This window comes from Leiobunum rupestre, chromosome 3 (genome assembly GCF_980474605.1).
Source record: "Leiobunum rupestre chromosome 3, qqLeiRupe1.1.hap1, whole genome shotgun sequence".
NCBI classification, from domain to species: domain Eukaryota; kingdom Metazoa; phylum Arthropoda; class Arachnida; order Opiliones; family Sclerosomatidae; genus Leiobunum; species Leiobunum rupestre.
In genome coordinates this window covers 53,895,249-53,897,849 of record NC_143386.1, presented here as the reverse complement: position 1 = coordinate 53,897,849, position 2,601 = coordinate 53,895,249, and the positions used below count along the sequence as shown (strand labels likewise).

The 2,601-nt window shown below is 41.5% G+C and overlaps 1 protein-coding gene across 1 annotated transcript; it reads left to right on the top strand.

Moving 5' to 3' along the window:
- Window positions 1-214: 214 nt before the first annotated feature.
- LOC149952600 (uncharacterized) lies at window positions 215-1,923 on the top strand. Its single transcript, XM_090169780.1, has 4 exons — window positions 215-462; window positions 508-734; window positions 777-1,212; window positions 1,275-1,923. Exons 1-4 carry the CDS (start codon window positions 215-217, stop codon window positions 1,921-1,923), a joined length of 1,560 nt encoding a protein of 519 aa, XP_090025906.1.
- The last annotated feature ends 678 nt before the right edge of the window (window positions 1,924-2,601 follow it).

Below are 2,601 nucleotides of genomic sequence, written 5' to 3'. Positions count from 1 at the left end.
TATAATAAAATAAGTATCTACAACATTTTTCAGTCGGTGCTGTAGAATAAAATAAGATCTCTCCCAAAGAGCGCGAACCTCAAATTAAAAATAAATTAAAAGGAAAATAATACAGGCGGGTTTCTTCATGGTGCCGAAACCCGGGAAAAATTAACGGTAATTAAGAAGAGCAGTTAAGTCGCGAAATAAGAACAATCACGAAACAAATCGAATCATGGCTGACGAAGCCACTCGAAGAAATGAATTAAAGAAGCTGAAGGCGCTAAGAACGCCAGTCAGGACGAATACAACCCACGCTGTTACTACCCTGACATCATTGCTGAAGGCCATACCGGCCGATCTGAATATCGAAGAGGTGGAAGATCAACTTACCATCATCGAACTAAAAGAAGCGACATTAATGAACTTGGTCACCCAAATCTACGACCTGATGACCGGAGATGACATCGAACTGTCGAAGGAGTGCGAAATGGTGGAGAAATAGAGACAAGAAATTCTCGTCGCTAGAGCAAAGCCGAAGAGGAAACTTCGAGACGCCGGAGTCATCGCTGACGACGCCCGCACCACAAGTTCTTCCGTGGCATCGAACGCTGATGTTTTGAACTTAATTAGTGCGGTGAACACTGAATCAAAATTACCAACTCTCGTTAAATCAAAGTTTAGTGGTGACCTCACCCAAATTAAGGGTTTTTGGAGTCAATTCGAGACCATGGTCGCATCGAAAAGAGGGTTAAGTAAGACTCAATTATTTTTTTATTTAAAATCATATTTAGAAGGCGAAGCTCTTCAAGAAATTGCTGGTTTGCATCCTTCTGATGCAAATTATGACGAAGCCGTCAGAATGTTAAAATTAAGATATGATAGGGATGACATGATCGCGAAAGATCATTTGCGTCAGTTGCATATGTTAGGCCCAATCGCTAGCTCCAGGGATCTGGCAGCGTTAAGAAAATTTCATGACGAATGCCAAACCAACATTCGTAGTCTTAAATCATTAGGGTATGACACCTCTAAAAATGGAGTGTTTCTATGCTTAAAATTAGAAGAATGTCTCCCAAGAGATATTCGTTTGGAATATACTAAACAAAAGGGTTTAGCGGGAGACATAGATATAGATGCGTTTATTGAATTTCTCCGAAAAGAATTAGAATACAGAGAAGCGTGTGACTTTATGGGCCCAAAAAAACCTGTTAAAAAAAGTGAAAAAGACAAGCAATTCCATAAGCCTCCCACGAACGACTCTATAGAGCTAAATCAAGGTCTTGTTTAAATAGTAAGCTTAATCCTAGCGCGTCGGTTTTCGCCGCCAGCGCTAGAGCCAGAAACATCTTTTGCATATTTTGCAAAGACACGTCGCACCCGACATTTAACTGTAGAAATTTCAGTTTAGAAGATAAGAAGCGCATGGTGAATGACGCGAACAGGTGCTTTATTTGCACCCGCTTCGGACACGACGTGAAGGACTGTCCGTCTCCCTATTATTTATGCAAAATATGTACTAGGAACCATAATATAGCTTTATGCCCTGAAAACGAGGCTAACAAGGCGAGAAATAATACCAAAGAAATTTCTAAAGAAAAACAAGAAGTCGCGAAGGACAGCAAAGTAACGGTGGGAAATAATCTCGTTACCTGCGGTCAAACAGTTTTACTTCAGACTGCCAGAGCGTTAGCCAGAAACCCCAACAGTGGTACGGCCGAGGAAATAAGATGTCTGTTAGATCCGGGTAGCCAAGCTAGCTTCGTTAGAGAAGAGATATCGCAAAGATTAAATTTACCAGTAGTAGGAATCTGTCCAGTAGAAATAACAAACTTTGGAAATCAAACTCCGTCAGAAGCTGTCAGAAGATTATTTAAAATAAGCCTAGAAAACGCTTCAAACCCGAGCGAAAAGATAGAAATCACAGCCGTCGAAGTTCCTTAAGTCTGCGAGGCAGAGGGTTCCAAATAGCCGACAAATCAGTTTCAGGACACTCTGAGGATCTGAGCGTAGGATTTCTGATAGGAGGCGATAGTTATTGGGAATTCGCCACGGGCAAAACAGAGCGGCTTTCAAAGTCTTTAGTCGCCGTAGAAACGACCCTAGGCTGGGCCGTGCAAGGACCTGTTGTACGTACTAAAAAACTATTCTTGAACTTTGATAATTATGAACCTTGATAATTATGTGACGTCAGAGTAAAGGTCTTTCCTATATATATATAAATGATACAAATTGTAAATACATTAGATTTCAGTGACATGTAATAAACTATCATTGCTCTAAATAAGTCTGCTGTGTATAAACATACTTCATGGTGTCAGAAGTTTAACCCAGCTCTATGGATTCTCTATGCTATGAAGTGAAGCCACCCTGCTCCGTCCTTACCGCCTCTTCAACTACTTGTTCCTGAGATGGCTTCTGCTATTCGTGGGCCCGAACATTTCGACCCGGGAAGCATTAATCCCGCCGCGGCATGGGCCGCTTATAAAGACAACTTTCAGATTTTTGCTACGGCTTCGAAACTTTTAAATGAAACCGCAAGTATTCAAGTTGCTACATTTTTGTATACTCTCGGCCCTGCCGGTCGGCGCATATATGATGATCTGGTCATTCCTCTTCCTG